At 40.4% G+C, this 19,519-nt stretch overlaps 1 protein-coding gene across 6 annotated transcripts in view; it reads left to right on the top strand.

Moving 5' to 3' along the window:
* erc1b (ELKS/RAB6-interacting/CAST family member 1b) overlaps positions 1 to 19,519 on the top strand; it is a 231,700-nt gene that overhangs the window by 166,747 nt on the left and 45,434 nt on the right. For all 6 annotated transcript variants that reach the window (XM_067391597.1, XM_067391596.1, XM_067391595.1 and 3 more), the window contains one exon: positions 4,488 to 4,635. In XM_067391597.1, the coding sequence (XP_067247698.1) occupies positions 4,488 to 4,635 (148 nt within the window). The remainder of the gene's footprint in view (positions 1 to 4,487; positions 4,636 to 19,519) is intronic.

The raw sequence follows: 19,519 nt of genomic DNA, 5'->3' as shown, positions 1-19,519 counted from the left end.
TCATCCATTTGTATATCTCATCAATCCATCCATCCATCTATCCATCCATCCCATCATTCATATATCTCTTCATCGATCCATCTGTTCATTCATTCACCCATCCAATCATTCACATCTCTTCATCAATCCATCCAGTCATTCATTTATCTCTTCATCAATCTGCCCATCCAGTCATTCATTCATCCAACCATCTCTTTTTCCATCCATCCATCTACCTACAGTATGCGCACACATCTCTCTGGCCATCCATCCATCTGTTAATTTATTCCTCCATTCATATCTCTCGAGCTATCAGTTCATTTATCCCTCCATCATCCATTCATATCTCTCTGTCCATACATCCATTTCGCTGTCCATCTATTTATATATCTAGATTCATCCATCTCTCTATCCATCAATCCTTTCATACACGGTTTCTCTCCATCCATCCATCTATATATTCATATATCGATTCATATATCCCTCCATTCGTCCAACCATCCATCCTTCAGTGGAGACCTAGTGACCTCTATTCTATCAATTATATTCTTTTCACAGACTTGCTCTGAGGTAAAAAATATAAGGTAAAATATCACAATATTTCAAAATATCAATTTTTTCCATCCTTCCATCCATCCTCACAGTATTTTATCCAACCTTTGCTTCACATTTCTCCTTTTTTTGTGTTTCCAAGAAGCTTATCTCTCTTCCAGAGTGGTCATGGTTGAGGCAATCATTAAAAATTTCAAGTGCTGAAAGTAGCCCGACCTCAGATCTGCTTTCGTTTAACATTCCTCCCTCATTTTGCCATCATTTACGTCGGGCTGTCGTCATACAGTAGGAATGGCAGTGATAAGTCATGTTTAGGACCCGCCACCCGGTCATTCCTGGTGTTCTGTGCGGTGTTCCCCGCTCCGGTGGCTTAACCGGCACACTGCATCCCCGTCACAAACAGACATAAATCTCCCCACCCCCCTTGGCTATTCATTATCTCTCCACTGGCGTACACACCCATAGAAACACCAAACCGATAGAGAACAGAGGGAGGTGGCATATTTTTAGGCCTGCTGGAGGACTTCTGAGAAGAAATCAAGAACCTTAAAAGAATGCAGAGTACAGAGAGAGGAAATTGAGTGTTGAGAGCACTGATGAGATGTGTTGATTGATGGGCCGCTTCCCCTCTCTCCGATTGGCTTTGTCGCAAGAAGAGGTGATTGGCCACTTGACCTCTTAGTGATCAATATGGACCCTTATCTCCTTCAGAACAAATGTGTGGGGGCCCTTTGTGTCTCTGTGCTTCTGATAAGAGGCTTTGTCTTCTTTTAGTACACAAGCTCTGCCTTGCTGACTACTACCTCCATCGGAGGCTGTCTTCTAAGGCACTATCTTAACCCAAATGAAAACTTTATATTTGGAGTGCTCTACATAGTCGGCAATTCCATGTGCCACACAAGTAAAGCTTTGTAGGACATTTAAAGCATTAGTTCACTTCAGAATTAAAATTTCCTGATAATTTACTCCCCCCCATGTTATCCAAGATGTTTATTAATTTCTTTCTTCAGTCGAAAAGAAAATTAAGGTTTTTGAGGAAAACTTTCCAGAATTTTTTTTCCATATAGTGGACTTCACTGGGATACAACAGGTTGAAGGTCAAAATTACAGTGTCATTGCAACTTCAAAGGGCTCTACATGACTCCTGATGAGGAATAAGGGTCTTATCTAGCAAAACGATCAGTCATTTTCTATTACAAAGCAAACATGCAAAGACCAAGTCAAACGGCCTTTACAAAAAAAGAGGTAAAAACGATGTTGAACGATTTTGAAGTTGGAGGAGAAAATGAGATTAAGTTTTTCGCCCTATCCTGGTACTTCCGCCTATATCTCAAGTGACCTTTCCAACATGACTATGTAATGCGGATCCTTGATAAAAGATTAATCTGAAGGCGACAAGTGCATCAGGACATTCTGAGACACAGAAGAATTAGGATACGGTATAATCTTCTGCTTTAGTCCACCACCTATCTCTCCGTCTTTTCCTGGGGTTGGGAAAAGTGGGAGAAAAATGCATGTTATCATGACCTGAATATTGCGTGCATGAGTGTGTTTACATGGAAGTGTGAGCATTCTCATCCATCATTTCAGACTCGTTATCCTCCATATCCCAGTGCACATCCTTCCACTTCCTGTTATTTGCCTCTCCTCATGCCGCCCTCCCTGGGTTTCTCTTTTCACCTCATCTTTCCCTTTGATTTTTATTTTTAGCCATTGCCGTCTTCATGCATTTTGGCAGGGCAGATAGAGAAGGGCTCATCGGGACCAGGCAGGGAGGTTATGGAGCTGAAGGGGAAGTTCCTTTTTGCCCAAAGTAAACTGACTCACCTCAGGGGCAGCTGCTGCCTGTGGTCTGAACCTGACCATAATGAGCACAGCTAGTCAGGAGGTCAGTGTATTAAAAGGCCTCTCTGACAGGACATGTTAGTGCTCAGAAGCCTCCTGGAACATCACCAGCTTTCATTTTATTAGTTTGCGCCAGGACACGGTGGTTTTTACAGACCTGGGTGGCCCGTGTGTGTGTGTGTTTGTGGGATACATCACATCTCCATTGCTTTTGATGGTCAAAATGACAGAATTAAGAGTTGTATGGCAGCCCATGGGCATCACACCGAGTGTGTGTGTGTGTGTGCTTCTGTCAGGTACATAGGCTTCTTTCTAGAGCTGTGATGTCACTCTGGATAGAATCAGGTCAGCCAGTTCCTCCAAGGAACCGAAGAGAACACAACGAAACAGACAGAAAGAAAAAAGAAAGGGTTTGCCAGCGACTGGAAAAACTGATAAGAGAAAAAGATAATTTGCAGTAAGCCTGTGATGAATATAGAATGTTGCACCCTTTCAGTTGGAAGAATAGAGAGGAGCTACAAAACTAGTGTGCTATATTTTAAGATCCCTGACGCAATTATGCATGCATCTTGCATCGTGCATCATGCATCTTTCACAGAGAAGGCAATTTAGTGGAGAAATAAACGCAATAAAGTAGAAAATGGATTCACTGTTTACGATCGCTTCCACATTTAGCCTCAATGGCCGCAATTTCTGGTATAGCACAGTCTATAGAATGCTTTTACTTAAAATCTATTAATTAATGAAAATAATCAGAAAAGAAGTTAAATATTATTTGAAGAATTACTTTTACTCAACTTGCGTGTACTGGATATATTTATGCTTATGCTATTACATTCTTAGGCTGTGTACAAAATCATTTCCTATACCCTCATCCACTAATATAGTCCACTTAAATGAGAACGAGTGAGTGAATTCGGACACTGAGTGTGCCGGAAGGGCTGCTGCTTCTGGATCACTATTGCCTGCCCTTTAATAATCATTTGAAACTTAGCAAACTGGCAGCTCCAGTAGTAATGAAAAGATTTATCTTGAACTCTGCCATGGAAACTAGCATGTATAAATCTTAAACAATTAAAAAGGAATTTATACCTGTATGATATTACGCTGTACCCATATTGGACCAGCGGTTTGGAAAATGTATGGATGGATGATTCAGCTGCGGGCGCCATCTTCTGACGAGACACTGTAATTAATTCGACGTGCCCCTTATAGTGCAATATGGGTATTCTCTAGCCGTTGAGTCTACACTGGTTGCACACTCATTATTGCAATGCATTATGGGATTGAATGAGTGCACTTGATAATGTCCATTGTGATTTCGGACACCACTTCAAATGGCTGTCAAATGGAAAACGATTTCTAACACAGCCCACTTGAAGTTCTATTTTTTTGTTGTATAGTGTTGCTACCTACATAGAGTGTTCCAAATCAATCCCTCATGCGGTTCTTTTTCAGTTAGTATGCTACTGTAGAAGGTAACCATCTAGAAAGATGGTAGGCAGTGAGGCAGCTCACTAGGTTTTGGAACGATTCCAATGAATTTCTGTATATAAGAGGTCATACAGAAAATGAGAGGGAGGAAAAGAAAGAGAGGCAAAGGGGAGATGTGTTTGACACACACTTCACTACTGACACTCTAGCACACGTGGCTAACGCTAACCCTAAGACATTCTCCAGTCTGTTGCCTCTATTCTTCAGTACACTGGAGACTTTGACCATCTCAGCTGCTGGTGCAAGACGTTCACCCTCCCTCTCACACTGTTACCGCAGGTTTGACCTAACAGGGCTCACTCCCTGAAACAGCTGCTCTTGACTGATGGCGATTGGTAGAATTAATTATTTGTGGTGCATGCTATCACTATTACATCATTCATATACTACTGTTCAAAAGTTTGGGGTCAGTATTTTTTTTTTTTTATGGGTGTAACAGCTGCTGAAAATTCAGTAAAGCGCAGTAATACTAATGTAATGCGTGGCTCAACCAATCATAATCAAAGACCAGAACTATCCATTTTATAAGGTGAAGCTGTCAACAAGATGTACCACAACCTGTAGAAGGTGTTGTCCAAAGCTGTCTGAATACTAATCGTGTTTTCTACTCCAAACAGGCAGGAGGCGCTCTTGGCAGCCATCAGCGAGAAGGACGCCAACATCGCTCTTCTAGAGCTGTCGTCCTCAAAGAAGAAGAAGACTCAAGATGAAGTGGCTTTGCTGAAGAGGGAGAAGGACAGATTGGTACATCAGCTGAAACAGCAGGTGAGAACAACCAACAGGCTGGACGTCTACATCCCAGACCATGGCACGAGGCAAAACCATAGACTAAAATGAACACAGACCTCAGTCTTCCTAGTTTCCTCGTGGAGTTCTTCAACCTCACCCACAGGAATTATATTGGTGTAGCTTAACCAGACATTCGTCAGCCTAAAAAAATAGTCCCACATCAAAGGGGCAATTCAGACTTTATAGCTCAAGTAACAAACATTTTTGTTTCACTGACGAATTGTGTTTTAACCAAAATAGGAGTTTTTCTTCTCTGCGTTTGAACTCTCCGAATCTCTTTCCTTCCAGGCTCTCATTGTTTTACTGTAAAAACTCTTTGTTTTTACAAACTTAAAGGGGACTTATAATGCCCCTTTTACAAGATGTAATATAAGTCTCTGGTGTCCTCAGTATGTGTCTGTGAAGTTTCAGCTCAAAATACCCCACAGATCATTTATTATAGCTTGACAATTTTGCCCCATTTGGGTTTGAGCAAAAACACACCGTTTTAGTGTGTGTCCTTTTAAATGCAAATGAGCTGCTGCCCCCGGCCCGCTTTCCAGAAGAGGGCGGAGCTTTAACAGCTCACGCTTCGGTTGCTCAACAACAAAGAGTTGCCAAAACACACAGCCAAAATGAGGATTGTCAGTAACGGTGTTCAGCCTTACATTGTTCAAACTGGAGTCGACACTGATGGAGGGACTCAGGAAGAAGTTACAACTTTTAGAACGTATCTGGACATTGTTTGAATGGTTAGTGGATAAATTTATGTAGTTGCTGTGGAGTTGATCAACTCATCGACGTGCCGTCATGTTAACCCGTTGAATTGACCCTCTTTTGTGAAGCAGTCCGGTGTAAATGTCAGCATGATAACAACACTCTACTACAACAACTCTTACTCTTCTCTAAAGCAGCCCAACATGGCCTCACCCCCTTGTGTTCTTGGGGGCAGGGTTTATGTAAATTTTAGGGTTAGTGATGTCACTAACCTGGGAAGAAGCTTGTAGTCCCTACCAGCAGTATGTTGTAGTCCATAAACAGTGAATTCTTTAAAAGAAAATGTCTCCCTTTGCATTGAACTTTGATTGTCGTAACATTGCAGATGTTGTTTATGCTCAAACAGCAACATTACACACTAATTAAAGTTTAAAAAAGTGAAATCATAATCAAGGACCCCTTTAAGAGACTGGTCAAAATTGTTGTGCATCATAATTGAAAGCATGCCACAGATGCTGTCCATAGAAGTTAAGTTGACAATATCCTGGAATATTCTCTTAAAGAGGGGCGTGATTGCACAGAAATATAAGATCACACAGGATATCCTGATGATGTGTTCATAGTATCGCTAACCAGGTGACCTTGATGTCGTAGTTCTGCTTAGCAGTTCAAGGACAGGCTAAAGAACAAGTTCTGGTGGAATTAAACAAAGACACGTTGGAAACGAGATCCCAGAGTATGGAGATGCAAACAGGCTACAGATGTCTGGCCGCAGACCCGTCAAGAAGTGCAATTTTAGGATTATTTGACTCCTCCTCCAGGTTCCCACAAACCACCTGCAAATGCATGCACACTATTGCTCAAACACACACGGACTAGTGGCCATGCATTCAGATGAGTCTCATACGACGTGCGCACACATTTCGCATCCTCGTTTACAATACAAACCGGCCACATGCATGTATACAAAACCCGGAGGCCACAGAAAAACAAACAGAGCGGGAGGACCAACACACACAACCGCACTTTAGCTCCATTCATGTTCACGGGCACACGCTGGAAAACACCCCTCCCTCACCGTTTCTCTGAATGACAGGCTATCAGCGCATTGCATAGCAGCAGCATTCCACAGGAAATGGGTGTCAGTAGTGCAGATAGCTGTGGGGCTCGGCTCTCACCCGCAGCCCTGAGATCAGGAGGGCAGCCCGCGTCCCCCTCCCGCTCACTGTCAATCACAGCGGGGGGGAATTTGGTTAAGAGCCGGTCAGAGGCCGGTTGCTCTCCTGACATACTAATGGTCCAGGTCAGTGATAAAGGTTACATGCGGTGGTCCTAAATCAAGTCTTTTTGGGCAGTTTTACTTCAGGGTCAGAGTTAGGAGTGAATGTAGGAAGGGTTAAGGAGCCTCAGTCGCCTGTCCCTCGTGGACACGTTTTTTCCACTCTTGATTCATGGCAGAAAGAAACATTACAAGCAGCCGTTTGACATTAATTGTCATTTATAATCATTAAGATTGAGATTTCTGCTCTGCCTAAAATGGATAACAAACTCGAAGTTGTTTGACGTGGCCCAGGGTAAGGGTGAGTGCTGTCTACTGTTGCGGCCTCTGGATTAGGGTTGGAGATCAGGGTCGTAGGGTTTGAGTGACAAGGAATGAGTGTGACATAGTGGTACATAAATGGAGTATTTTTGTTTTGTTTTGTTTTGTTTTTTTTGTTTAAGAGACAGATGTGAGTAAAGATTCAGGGCTGATAATGGTTCAGAGGAGAGAAAATTCCTGGCCATACTCGTCAAGTCTTGTCAAAAAATAAAAAGAATAATGTCAAAAGTGTGGCCTTGCACCATGTCATAACCAACTGCAGAATGATACTGTCAAATGGTGCAGCAAATCAATTAAACAAAATAAACTGCTTCCATACTACTTTTTGTTCTAAGCAGCCTTGGTTAGAGATTTAAAAATGTAAAAAAAAAAAAAAAAAAAGTCTACTTATACTTTTAGTATTGAGTCTACAAAAATGCCTTTTGGTACATCTCTACAGACTAGTTCTCATTAACATTACAACTGTGCAGGTCATTATATTATATATTAAATATCAAATATGTTTCATATTTTCTATTAAAAAATGAAAATTCAGTCGTTGTTCCAAACTTGTATACATTTCTTTGTTCTGCTGTACACAAAGAAAGATATTTCGCCCACTGTTGACTACCATAGTAGGGGAAAAAAAAATACTATGGCAGTCAATGGTGGTTACAAACATTCTTCCAAACATCTTTCTTTGTGTACAGCAGAACAAAGAAAATTATACAGGTTTGGAACAACTTCTAAATGATGACTGAATTTTCATTTTTGGGTGAAATTTCCCTTTAAATATCATGTATTTTCTGTTCGACTGTTGTGACTTTGAAAATGACCCATCAAGCCACACTTGGTTAGGATGAATTATAATACTGAAAGTGACAGTTTGTATGCATTTTATCGAAGGTACCGTACTTCATCCAATCACATGGCTTCTCAATTGTTTTATTTCACTAGAGCAGGTTTGGATGTATTCAGTGTGTGATAAATGGATCCCATCATCTTGTTTAAATTATATTTTCTAGACGACGAGCAGATGGGACCATTTGATGTCTAACAAAATGCTGCATAATCAACAGCCGTTACTGTGATCCAGAGATTTAAAGTGAAGGAAATTAACTAGTATGAGACCACAAAAAAAATGAAAAGAGGAGAGAAACTGAACAGGGAAGTTTTTAATAACAAAGAGAGGGGCGAGAGAAGACATCCCGTATCTGTTTTTGTTTTGGGATACATCACTCTTCAAGATATATGTATTTCAGAAAGAAAATGAACTCTCTTTGTTCTTTTTCCTTTCCTGTTCTTTTTCTTCTCTGGTCTCCGTCTGTGTCTGTCAGCCTTCGTGATGATGACAGTGTAAAAATAGGACTGATGCCTAGTGAGTGTCTTTTGAAGCACCGGTGTAGTGAAATGTTCCCTCCATTGCATCTTTTCCTCGTCTATAAATCTCCACTGCATGCCGTGACATCGCACACAGCTCTGATGTGCTGTCCAAGTTTTATTAGCAGATTCGAGAGAGTGGAACGGCGTGTCGCTGTGGAGCACAGGAGTTGGTTTTTAAAAATTGTCCTGTGCAAATTTGCAGCCCGCAGATTAAACGGCAGAGTGGGAACTGCTCGCCGCTGCCATCACATGGTTCATTGATGTCACAATTAGCTGTGGAGGGAGGGCGGTTTATACTGCTGCTCTGGATAAGGACAGATCAAAACTGCAGTTTAGACATGCCTACTTATTCTTTACTTCACGTGTACAATTTACCTGCTCTTATAGGAAAACAGATCAGGAATATTGATGACTTATCCTGAACAATGGTGAATTTTCTTCAGTCAAATGCTTTCTGAAATATGAAGGAAAGACAGCTGGGGGTTAACATTCTGACCTTTTACATCAGAATAAAAAAGAAATTTAGTTGTGCTTGTGTGTATTTCTATGGCAGCTTGTTTCCGCCACTAAATAAAAAAAGTAATTGGGACTTTGTCACAATTGTTGTTGTTTTTTCTCAGAATTGCAGGATTTAGCCTCGCAATTGCGAGTTAAAAAGTCAGAATTGCATGTTATAAAGTCAGAATTGCGATAAATAAAGTCAGAATTGCGTGTTAAAAAAAATTGCGAGATATAAAGTCAGAATTGTGTGATATAAAGTCAGAATTACATGATATAAAGTCAGAATTATGTGATATAAAGTCAGAATTGCGTGATATAAAGTCAGAATTGCAAGATATAAAGTCAGAATTGTGTCATATAAAGTCAATTGTGTGATATAAATTCAGAATTGCGAGATATAAAGTCAGAATTGCGAGATATAAAGTCAGAATTACGAGATATAAAGTCAGAATTGCAAGATATAAAGTCAGAATTGCAAGATATAAAGTCAGAATTGCAAGATATAAAGTCAGAATTGTGTGATATAAAGTCAGAATTGCAAGATATAAAGTCAGAATTGTGTGATATAAAGTCAGAATTGTGTGATATAAAGTCAGAATTGCGAGATATAAAGTCATAATTATGTGATATAAAGTCAGAATTACGTGATATAAAGTCAATTGTGTGATATAAAGTCAGAATTGCGTAATATAAAGTCAGAATTACGTGATATAAAGTAAATTGTGTGATATAAAGTCAGAATTGCGTAATATAAAGTCAGAATTATGTGATATAAAGTCAGAATTGTGTGATATAAAGTCAGAATTGCGTAATATAAAGTCAGAATTACGTGATATAAAGTCAATTGCGTGATATAAAGTCAGAATTTTTTTTCTCGCAATTGTTTTTATCACATATTTCAGACTTTATAACTCTCAATTCTGACTTTTTTCCCCAGAATTGCGAGATATAAATGATATCCAGTTATCATATTGGAGATAAAAATTATGTAATCCAATTTTGTGTAAAAACGTCTTTACATTTGGCAGTCTGACAAAGAGCCTGTGTGCTTGAAACGTACCCCATGTGAGTCTTATATAAAATTTGTTGCTTATTTTTGGAGCTTTGGTGGCCGACTTTTTTCTCCTTTTCATTTGGCAGTCCAATCAAATGATAGTAAAAAAAAAAAAGAGAGATGTTTAAAATTATTGCTGATAATACTTTCGATTGATTCATCATAGTAGAAATCGAAGATCAAGTCAAGCATATCATGTTGTGCACAGTGCTGTGTACTGCACATATATCAAATGTATTAGTTGACCATTTATACAGGACATTTGAAATATTGCGTATTATTAGTACAAGTACGGCAACCAGCATGGGATGGCGATCAAAACCTCCAGCGCAGGTCATCTTGAGCTCCCTACACCCAGCCTCGCCTTTCTAAAAGCAGTGCTGGCTCTGAACCGGCAGAAAACACTCCCACCGGCACGAGGTGTCCAAAAAATATTTGATAAGTAATAAAATTTATCTTCCTTGCCCCTGCACGGTCTGAAGAGGCTGCATTAATCCACGCCATTATCGTGGAGCATGATTCAGACCATTAATCATCTCGCTGCTCATATTTGAAATCTTTACGACACCTCAGCGGCTGCGAGAGTTTCTCCGTGTGCACAGTGAGAGCTCACTGTGCACACGGAGAAACTCTCGCAGCCGCTGAGGTGTCGTAAAGATTTCAAATATGAGCAGCGAGATGATTCTGTGTTCTGTGGAAAGGTGTAGAATGGTTAGTGTGGCCACCGCCTCCAAACCCAAGCCCTCCTCCATCATAATTCTCAGCCTCCTGATGGATCTCAGCAGAGACTTCCTGTCTTTTCCCCTGTTAACTGTATGTCAGCGGACATGCATGTGTGTGAGTGTGTATTTGGGGTTTCTTATGTCAGCGTAAGTGTTATGGAAAGACTGGACTGTGTTAGGTAGTCAGTAGTCGATAGCAATACTAGTAAACTGCATAATTTTTGATATCAGTTTTGGTGCCGAAGCAAAAAGTAATATGCTTTTGAATGCACTCATGTAATTTATTCCTGTGTGGTGTAGCCATATGGCAGCATATTTTCCTTGTCCTACCTTAAAGGAAAAACAACAACATAATGTATTTTTAGAAATAGAAGGATGGTCTTTAAAGTAGTCAATGATATGCTGTTTTTAAGCCACAAGGCTGCTTTTCCTGGTGTCACCCTTAAAGTAAAGACACAGTTTGAAAATACTTTTCTTTTTCTTTTTTTTTTTTTTTCTGCATCATGATATATTTAATAAGTTATTGAGATGTTGTTCACTGATCAGTTTTACAGAAAATTGTGAAAACCTCAATGGACAAATTGCTGTATGGAATTACACTTATCTCTTTTCCCAATGAGATCTTTTTATAGATAGTGGCATTTAATTGTATTATTATATTGTTGACTGTTTGTATTAATATCTCAAGATTTTAACTGAGAAATGCATTTGATTATTGTTTTTTTACACATGAGTATTTTATTCACAATTTAAAAAAAAAAAAAAAAAAAAAAAACTTTTTAGTATTGAGTACTGAACTTCCAATACTTTTGACATCCTTTCTTGTAGACACGGGTTAGGCTTTGAGTCATCAATGTTCTCTCATTGTAAGTCGCCCGTGTGTTGTGTGTGTGAGTTTGCGGCAACCCTGCTCTCCTCCTCTTTTTGGAGTGTGTGTGTAATGAAGTGTGGCTGAGCTGACATGGTGCTTCTTTCAGAGAGAGAGAGAGAGAGAGATGACGTCGATCAAGCGAATGTGTATTTTAGTCCCTATTCAGAGATGGAAGACGTGCCAAAGTGTCCATCTCACCCGTTCCCTCCGTAGACTTCTTGAGCTCAGTCTGTCCGGGCGTCTGAGCGTGTCTATGTTAGAAAATCAAGACGTAGAGAGGGAAGTGATATTTATCCTGACAATTTCGGTAAGCTTCATTACCCTTTTGTGCTTTCCAAGGACTAGAGTTGCAGTTTTGGTCTCTTGTTCGTTTGTAACCAATGTATCTCATGACTAACCCCATCCGCTTCTTAAGGAGATGACCCGGAGTGATTCAGACCAATTACAGTTTGCTGGTCCTCTGGGACGGTGTTAAAAAGTCTGGTTGCAGTTCTGTAACCGCAGATTGAGTGTTAGTGTTAGTTCCCACAAGTCCTGGAATGGCGTTGGTAATTCCATCCCCTCGCAAACTGCAGATTTGGGTCGATACGTCTTTCTCTCATTACCTGCTACAGTACCTCCACGAGGCCCCGCCGGAGTCGCTGTCCTCGCATGGCTTCGGGCGACTGCGGGCATCGGGATGGGCCGAGATGCCAATTCAGTAAAGGGCTCCGGGCTTGCTGTTCTCAGCAGAGCTGTGGTTTTGGGCACCCCTCAGAGGAATAAAATGGTTTTGTCTTGCAGCTACCCACGAATAAACTTAAAATGCAAAAGCGGCAAATCGTTGGCCACTCTGTGCTTGTGTAGCCAGCTCAAGACTGCAGTCTGTGTTTGAAAACGTACCTTTATTGGGTTCAAAACGCTGGTGTTTTGTTGCAAAGGCTGAGCTCTAGGCGCCTCGTGTCCCTGCTGCGGACAAAGTGATCACAGAGCTTAAATTAGAGCATCCTGCAGCCAATAGCAGGGAGGGAAAGGGGCAAGAAATCCAGAAAAAAAGCACACAAACAACAATATCAACAAGCCTTCGATTCATTGCAGAGTCTTGTTTGGCTGAAGGTCTTGGGGATCTCGTGCCGAGGGGGCCGTGCGAATGGAGGTCGTGGCTCACGGGCCCATCCACACTGGATTTGTCTTGGATCTGATGCAACTCTCGCTGCTCGTTTAGGAAAAAAGAGTCGCTGTGTTTTCGGAACACGAGACCTCAAAACACAAGCCGCTAAATGGCTGTTTGAATAAGGCCTGTGGGTGTCCAGCTCGTCCAATGTGTGACGTTGTGGAGGAGAGGAAATGGAGATTTTCCACTGCATCTCTGATTGTGGAAAACGTTTTACGATGTTGTTATTATTCGGTCAGACAAATGAATTTTTTTAGAATGTTCTGTGCCCCTTTGGCAAGCCGTGAAGACTCTCGGCAGCTTTATTATTACAGGGTTTTGCCTTAATGTCGTTAATGTAGTTTGTAACGCTTTGCTATTGTACTGCACAGAAACTGCTGTTTTACTGGTTCCTGTTCCGTTCATCTAATGAGGGTTGGAGACGGTTCTCTCCTTGCCTTTTTTCCCTTTTCTGGCTCTTCTGTCCTGTTGGAATGACGATCTGGGATTCTTCTCCTCTTACCTCAGTTCCTAGCCGGTTACACATAATTGTTTTGATAAAATCTTGATCATTTCTAAAGCTTTACTCCTTGTTTTTCTGCTGTGATTAGAGGTATTTGCTAAGCCAAGCATCATTATTACTATTGCTCACGGCTATTGATTTTAAAACCCTAACCCTAGTATTACAAATAAGAGTTAGTTCACCCAAAAATGGCATTTCTGTCATTAATTACTCACCCTTGTGTCATTCGAAACCCTTAAGACCTTCGTTCCTCTTCAGAGCACAAATGAAGATATTTTTAATGAAATCTGAGAGGTTTTTTTAATCATAGAAAGCAACGTAATTGCCACACTCAAGGTCCAGAGAAGTAGTAAAGACATTGTTAAAATAGCCAATGTGACTACAGTGGTTCAACCTTAATTTTATGAAGCGTCGAGATAAAAATAAAGACTTTATTAAAAAAATTCATCTCTCCCCTGTCAATCTCCACAAAAAAGTAATCATGTCGCTTCATAACATTAAGGTTGAGCCACTGTAGTCACGTTGACAATTTTAACAATGTCTTTACTACTTTTTTGGACCTTGAATGTGGTAATAACGTTCTTTTTATAGGGGATACCAAATTAATGACAGAATTTATATTTTTGGGTGGACTAACCCTTTAAAGCATGATTATTAGGTCACCATGCATGTTTGTGCTACAAACACGAATGATATACCTCAATTCATGCAGCTTGTGAGAAAAGATGCATTACTGCTTTTACTTTTCTTAGCTATCAGATTAAAAAAAATTGTTTTGCAGATCATTTGACAACAGTGATTTCATAAACTTTGCCTCTTTGGCTCTAGTAATGCAAAAAAAAAAAAAAAAAAATCATGCTTTTTCAATTTATTTGTTAGTCGTGTTTTATAGTAAATAGCGCAATTGACTTCTGCCACCAATTTAAGCATCCTGATTTCCTTATGATTCACTAAGTTGTTTCTATCCTCCACAACCACACATTTTCTCCAAATATTTTGATATTCAAATATCGTATTTGTACATTTTCCATACTACACTTCTATGTGTACACTTTGCACTGTATATAAGGCATGAGAGAGAAAGTGCTGTTCTTGCCGTGGCTAACACCAGCTTTCTAATTCTAACTCAGCAAAGAAGTCTGTTTGCTTCCCTCTGGGCTCCCAGAACAGAGAGGCCATTCTGTTTCCTCCCAATTCCCAGTTATCTGCTCTGTTCGATTTTAATCCCATGCCTCTAAAACTGGAAGCACTACAGCTCACAATCATGTAGAATCCTTTCTGTCATGCTTGTCCAAGGAGCTTATCTCAGCAACTGTTATTCATGCAGGGATCTGGGACTGTATTTTTGTGTTATCTTTGCTTTTGATGTCTTGGCCTCTTTAGCGACTTCTGAGACTTGGTAATTACTTTTAATGGTTTGAAAAAAGACCATGACAGAGCACTAAACTCTTTCTTCTTGACTATTTGTGATTTTCTTTTGGTTCTAAAACACATTATTCTGTTGTTCATTGTTCAGGGTGCTAAAGGGCAGCAACATCAAACATCAAAGTCCACAAAACCAAAGTAAGGTTCAGTAGTTAACAGCATTAATCTGTAAATATGTCCTTTCATTGTAATTTTCCTGCATTTATAGTGGAAGTTGACTGTTTCGTTGTATTTACATCTCCATTAGACAATAGTAGTGAAAGTAAATTTGCATAAAAAATTATTATATTTACATCAAGCATCAATTTCAAATGGAATCTTCCTTATACATAATCATTTAACTACTAATATTTTAATGTGTGTTATTTATACCTGGTTTGTGGTGTTTGTTTGTAGAAGGTGGAAAATTTGTACATGGAAATAGGAAGGTGGTTCCAGTTGTTTGGAGAGGAAACTCATGGATAGGCATTACTGGCATGCAGATTATTGGGAACCATGGCCTAGTGTTTATTGCAGGGATTTTAACACATTGAGCTTGTGTGGGAAATGTGAGTTTGACTTCAGCTTCATTTGACATGCTTGTTGTCAAAAAATATACTCTCTGTACAACAGTCTGAACAGTAAGGTGGAAAGAGTTTTTTGTGTACCTGTTGCAAACGTCTTTTACATTACCAGGGATTGTTACAACAGGGGTCTGTCTAGTCTCTTACACACCTGAGTTAGAGGTGACTTGGAGAACACAAAGGACCTAAAACTCCTGTTAACAGAGGGGCTTCAATAAAGCTCATGTTGAATTCAACACACATACACACTTTGTTTTACTTGCAAATTAAAAGATCATCATTCATGCTGTCCATTTATATCTGTCTACAGTAGGTGAATCTCACATCTGTGTCATAAGCCTTGTTTCCACCGAAATTACCTGGAACAATTTGTCACAGGAACATTTTTCCCCCAGACCCGTTGCCGTCTGCATTTCCATCACAGTCTAAAGTACCGTGAAGATAAGTCCGGTGACGTAGGGCTGCGCTCGACTTTCCAGTTCCCGCTGGATTTCATCCTCCGCATATAAGCTTAATAAAGCCTGAACTTTGTCGGTGGTCCATCGGTCGTATTTTTAAACTCCAACGTTGATTCAAATAGCAAACGACTCTTACTGCACGCACCACAACAGACTTTTAAAAATGTTGGTTGAAATAAATTGCTATGTGGAGTCAACCTATCAAAATGCGGCGTGAACTCAACCAATCAGTATGTTCAGCTCCCAAGTCCCAAGAACTTTTAAAAAGTACTACCTCACAAGCAGGGACTTTTTGAGGGGAGAATTTTTACCCAGAACTTTATTTAGACCCTGGTTACTGCAGTCAAAACACACAGAGTACCACCCCAAAGTCCCTAGTTCATGGGGAAAGTTCCTGTGGTGGAAACGGGGCTATATTTCACCCCAAAATCAGGATACTAAAATAAGGAATTGTATACTATATATGTATATATGTTAGTTATTTATTTATTTATTTATTTACCTACCTTAATGTATATTTAGCTTCTTTTTTAATTATTATTTTATTTATTATCATGCATATTCAGTTGTTCATTTTCCTTTGCTGGTTTATTCATGATCACTCCTGTACACAGCTAAGTCTGCATTAATCTGTTTATTACGATCATAACTCAATGTAATAAGTTTAGGAATCATGCATGTTCAAAAGACGAAACATGATTTAAATTACTAAACACTTGCCCCAATTATTACACAATCTTTTAAATAAAGTCAATATGTCATTATTGTGATTGCATAATTTGACACGCACTAAATATGTGCAATTGAAAACCCTAGGCTCTCCGATTCAGAGTCTGCTGCTCTGCCCACTGAGCGGTCCAAGATGTCTATTGGTTTAAGCTACCGCTTACGATTCCAAGGAAACCTTAATGTGTGAAACTTTTGATTTTCAACTCAGAAGTAGTGGTAACATGGAGATGTCATATATCTGGCAATTCTACCTACACTCCTCAGTTCTCTTCCAGCTTTTCCAAGCAGTGAGTCTATGCTTATTCACTCAGGGCGTTTTGGCCTTTAGCCTCGCAAGTATAATTGGGTAGCATTTTTTTTTTTTTTTTTTTTTTCAGCATTTTTTTTTTTGTGCTGTGAACACACAATATCATGCATTTTTTATGTCTTAATGCGGCAAGGCATGGAAAGGTGGGATGGAGAGGAAGTAGATTGAGGTTGTGAACTCCAGAGGTCACAGGGTGCAGTGGAGAGGTCAATTCACTCTGGAGGTATAGGAAAGGCTCTCGTTATGTCATTTCACTTCCGTGACCCCAATTATGAGCTTGACAAAAAGGCCTTTGATATCTCACTGAATTCAGAGCCATGACTGAGAATCGTGAGACAGCGCTTTTTCAGTTTTTCTCCCTTTTTTGGCAGCTCATCAGCATTTTTGATTCGCAATGGATGGGGGATGGGGGTGGAAAGGGGTGAGAGAAATGATAATGGCGGAGAAGTAGAATAATTGTGAAAATGATTAGATTAAGTGAGCAAATGAGCTCTCCAGTTGGGACGGAAACCAAAGAATTGAGGTCAGCATTCCTGACAATTATCATAAGAGTAGAGAGAGAGAGAGAGAAAGTGAATGTGAGAGAGAAGGAGAGGAAAAATCCAAACAAGCAATCAAGGTATGCAGGGGAAAAAAAAGATGGAAATGCTAAGACGGATAAGGGAAGTAGAAAGAACAGGAAAGTGTGGCACTTAGAAGCATTCCAGCTTCGTGCTTTTAGATGTTTTGTTCTGGTGGCAGTAACTTGAGCACTTTTGTAAACCGTGCTTGCGCTCAAGCAACGGGGCTCAGTGTGCGTCCCCCATCCGCTCTGCTTTATCAAGTCCATATCAAGTCCATATCACTGCCTGTAGCTGAAGGAATTTTGAGGAAAGTGAGGTCCTGGAACAAGGGGGAAAGCAGAGAAGCAGAGTCCCATGTGCTGGATTCCTGAACCCCCAACACACACACACACACACACACACACACACACACACACACACACATACAGGCACAAGCGTTCCCTTGCCATAAGCCACTCAGACAGGGATCTGGTTTCATGGTAAATTTTATTACACATGGATGTAAGGGGCTCCTACAATTAGGGAGGGCTTCTTAACAGGGTCTCGCTTATCCGTGTGCTTGTTAGCCTGCTAGCTTGAACATTTCGTTCTCCCATTTTATATTCCTTCCCAACCTCCCTTTTCTCCCCATGCCCAGTCTCTTCCATTCCAGTTCAACTCGATCCCACTTTCTCCACCAACATCTCTCCTCTCTTCCAGCCACCTTTTCTTTCTTCTTTGCTTTATGGCTCACATATGAGCTGTTAAGTTAGGAGTGTGCCTCCCTGTTCCGTAGCCATCTGGGATCGGCTCTTCAGAACCCCTCTGGCCCTTTGAGGAGATCCGGTTTCCACAAACGCTCACCCGCACCTCCCTCTTTCCTCACGTACATACACAAACACCTCCCTGTGGACCCCCTTGACATCTCTGAGATTCCTCCCTCCTTGCCTTCCATTGTCCATGTTTTTGAAGGAACGTCTGTGAATTGTGTGAAGATTGGATGTTCTGCCAAAGTAAATCCAGGAGGTTTAGTGGCTCCTACTAATGTAGGGTACATGATGTCATTGGCTAGATCATGGACAAGGGTCGAAGGGCACACATGGACATTTGTAGCAATTTGTCTCTTCTCTCTAGTTCTCCCCTCCGGAGTGAGTTTATCTCCTGGCGGAGGGCCTCTTCCGCTTGGAGAGTGGCAACTGTATAACACCCCTCACCTGTTTTCAAAACAAAGACGTGAGCTTGAACGTTTTTGAAAATCATCTCTGTGTTTTCATTCTCAGTGAATTAGAGGGGGTCAGCCTAAGGGGGAGGTGGAGGGAACTCTGTATAGTGATGTTTAAGTAACTCTGGCATGTTTTAGGAAAATTATGGCAGATTTGCAGTATTGCCTCATATATCATTTTATTAACCCTGGAAAGGTTCCTCAGTTTGACTGAATGAAAAATGATACACTTTCTTTCTTACTGCTTAACCCAAAAGTAGATGTTTTAAAGAATTTTCTCACTGCTTTCAAGCATAAAACAGACTCGTTAACTGCAAGTCTCCTAAAATAATTCAATGACTTTGTATGAGAAAAGTATTGGGGGGGGGGGGGATTTGTAGTTTTGGAACCCATTGACTTTCAGTGTATGGACAAACATTCATCAGAATACCATTTTTGCATTGCAGTAAATCATGCCATGAGGGTGAGTAAATGTCTTAGGTGAACTGTTCTTTTACAGTCAGTCACAATGTCAGAAACAGGATTGCGCCCCAGTGCACATATACACACACTTGTTCGATTGTACAGACCTATGAGCAAAGATTTCCCCAGTGCAGTTCAATAAACATTTTATGAGTCCCTGCGCCCCACTAAACTCGGTCGGTATCGAAAACCACTTCACTCGTGAGCCGACAAATAAGCAAATACCTCCTCCCCCTTTCTCTAGTTCTCTCTTTTGCTTTGCAAATGAGTTTCTCTCTCTCCAGTGGCTAGAGTCATCTGTAGGTGCTCTGTGGCCCCAAACCCTGAAACTGTTTGTTTTTACTGTTTTTTTTTTTTATTATTTTTTTTTTAGTACACGTTTCTTTTTTCTAATTTTTCAGGAGAGGAAATGAACGATGCATGTTCACGCTGGGAAAGCAGTGTACACCTAATGTTAGTGGAGTGAGCTGAATCATTTTTCTCTCTCTATCTTGATAACTTCTTTACTGGTATGTTGATCTGTACCAGGATTTACATGCTACAAGCCGGAGAGCTTAAGCCTGACTTTCCGAACCCTCGCCCCGAATCCTTCGCACTAACCCGCTGAGCATGTGGAACAAATTGTCTCAAATGGGGTATTTTCCTCCTCGTGAGGTAGTGACAGTTGATCTAAAATGTTGCATTTTTTTCC

This window comes from Chanodichthys erythropterus, chromosome 8 (genome assembly GCF_024489055.1).
Source record: "Chanodichthys erythropterus isolate Z2021 chromosome 8, ASM2448905v1, whole genome shotgun sequence".
Lineage (NCBI taxonomy): Eukaryota > Metazoa > Chordata > Actinopteri > Cypriniformes > Xenocyprididae > Chanodichthys > Chanodichthys erythropterus.
The sequence above is the reverse complement of the archived record's forward strand: the minus strand, read 5'-3'. Positions and strand labels throughout refer to the sequence as shown.